The sequence below is a fragment of the Myotis lucifugus genome, unplaced genomic scaffold (assembly GCF_000147115.1).
Source record: "Myotis lucifugus unplaced genomic scaffold, Myoluc2.0 scaffold_396, whole genome shotgun sequence".
Taxonomy (NCBI): Eukaryota; Metazoa; Chordata; class Mammalia; order Chiroptera; family Vespertilionidae; genus Myotis; species Myotis lucifugus.
In genome coordinates this window covers 741,964-743,387 of record NW_005871444.1, presented here as the reverse complement: position 1 = coordinate 743,387, position 1,424 = coordinate 741,964, and the positions used below count along the sequence as shown (strand labels likewise).

The 1,424-nt window shown below is 54.8% G+C and overlaps 1 protein-coding gene across 1 annotated transcript in view; it reads left to right on the top strand.

Moving 5' to 3' along the window:
* The first annotated feature begins 346 nt into the window (after positions 1-346).
* Positions 347-1,424, top strand: part of ATAD5 (ATPase family, AAA domain containing 5) — a 41,696-nt gene continuing 40,618 nt past the window's right edge. Inside the window, exon 1 of the mRNA XM_014467433.2 lies at positions 347-1,159. Coding sequence (XP_014322919.1) covers positions 1,091-1,159 — 69 coding nt within the window. The 5' untranslated portion in view covers positions 347-1,090. The remainder of the gene's footprint in view (positions 1,160-1,424) is intronic.

Below are 1,424 nucleotides of genomic sequence, written 5' to 3'. Positions count from 1 at the left end.
GCTTCTTGTTATTATTTGAGAAGTCCTTTTCTCTGTCTTATTTTAGCTCTTACAAACTGTGCAGTTAAAACTATGCACTCAGACAAAATAAACATATTCTTTATGTAACCGCAACTTAATGTAAAAAAAGTAAAAAAAAAAAAAAATCCAGGAAGGCAATGCAAATGAAGTATGAGGTTAGCATCACTACAAACCAGTAAACTGCTAGTTCCCTGCGATGACAGGAAAACGCAAGAACAGCCGAGTCGATGACCCTGGGCTCCTAGCTGCTCGCGAGGACGAAATCCACAGCAAGAAATACCTAAAGGTAAAAAAAAAAAAAAAAAAAAAAAAAAAGTCAAATGTGGGACCCCGAATGGGCGTATCGCGAGGTAGGACGATTGCCAAAATAACATTTTATTCCGCGGGAGAGGAATTGTAATCAATTGTTACTTCGTTTTCTGTATTTTTGCAAAGTTCCACATTTAAATAGGGGACAACGTGGGTCGTCAAAAGTCTAGGGCTTTAATTCTGTCACTATCGGAAGTTAGTGAAATCAGGTCCGCATCAGCGAAACCGGGCGTGAGGAGTTCGAATCTTCAAAATCCCCGCTGATTTTACCGTAGGAAAGTCCCGCCTCCTGCGGGTTCGCCAAAGACGTATTTTGGCCCTCGCGTCTCACCGTCCGCGCAGCCTCCAGAAACAATCCTAGGCTCCGCCCCCTGCGCCCCGGAGGGCGCGAAAACCCAATTGACAAGAAGTCCGTCCGAAGCCCGCGGGTCTCCTCTGTGTTCGGCTTGCTTTCCCCGCCGGGGTCCCAGTGCCGAGCACCCAGCCTCGAGTGCCCGACTCGGGGGCGCCCCGCGTTCACCCGCCGCGACCTAGGATCCTGGTTGCCCGCGCTTTTTCACCGTCTCTTCCCGCGTTCGACTCGGCTGAGCTGGGCCCAGCCTCCGCGACCGATCGGGGCGGGTGGGCGCCGGGGAGTCCGAGACGGACCCCGCGGCCCAGCGCCTCGTTCCTGCGGGAGCCGGCCGCCCCCATGGCCTCCAGGCATGCCAGGCCGGGCCGTACCAGGTCCTAGGAGCCGGGATTCCGGGAAGCGGGGAGCATGGTGGGGGTCCTGGCCATGGCGGCGGCGGCAGCTGCTCCCCCTCCGGTGAAGGACTACGAGATTGAGGTGAACTTGAGTATCCCCTTCCGTCTGTGTGGGGCGGGTGAGAGGTGGCCACGACTTTGGATCCTGGAGGGGGACAGAGGGGCCTGGGAGGCCCCGCGGTTGTGACATTGTGTGGGGCAGTGGCCGGGGTGTGTCGTTTCTTCCAAGTCGAGATCGGTCCCGGGTAGGTAAAGGAAGGGTTTAGGATGACCCGACCAGTTCCCAGATCCTGAAATGTGGGGTGGAACTTGAGGCTTTGGATTGTGAAATGTCACGCAGTATCATT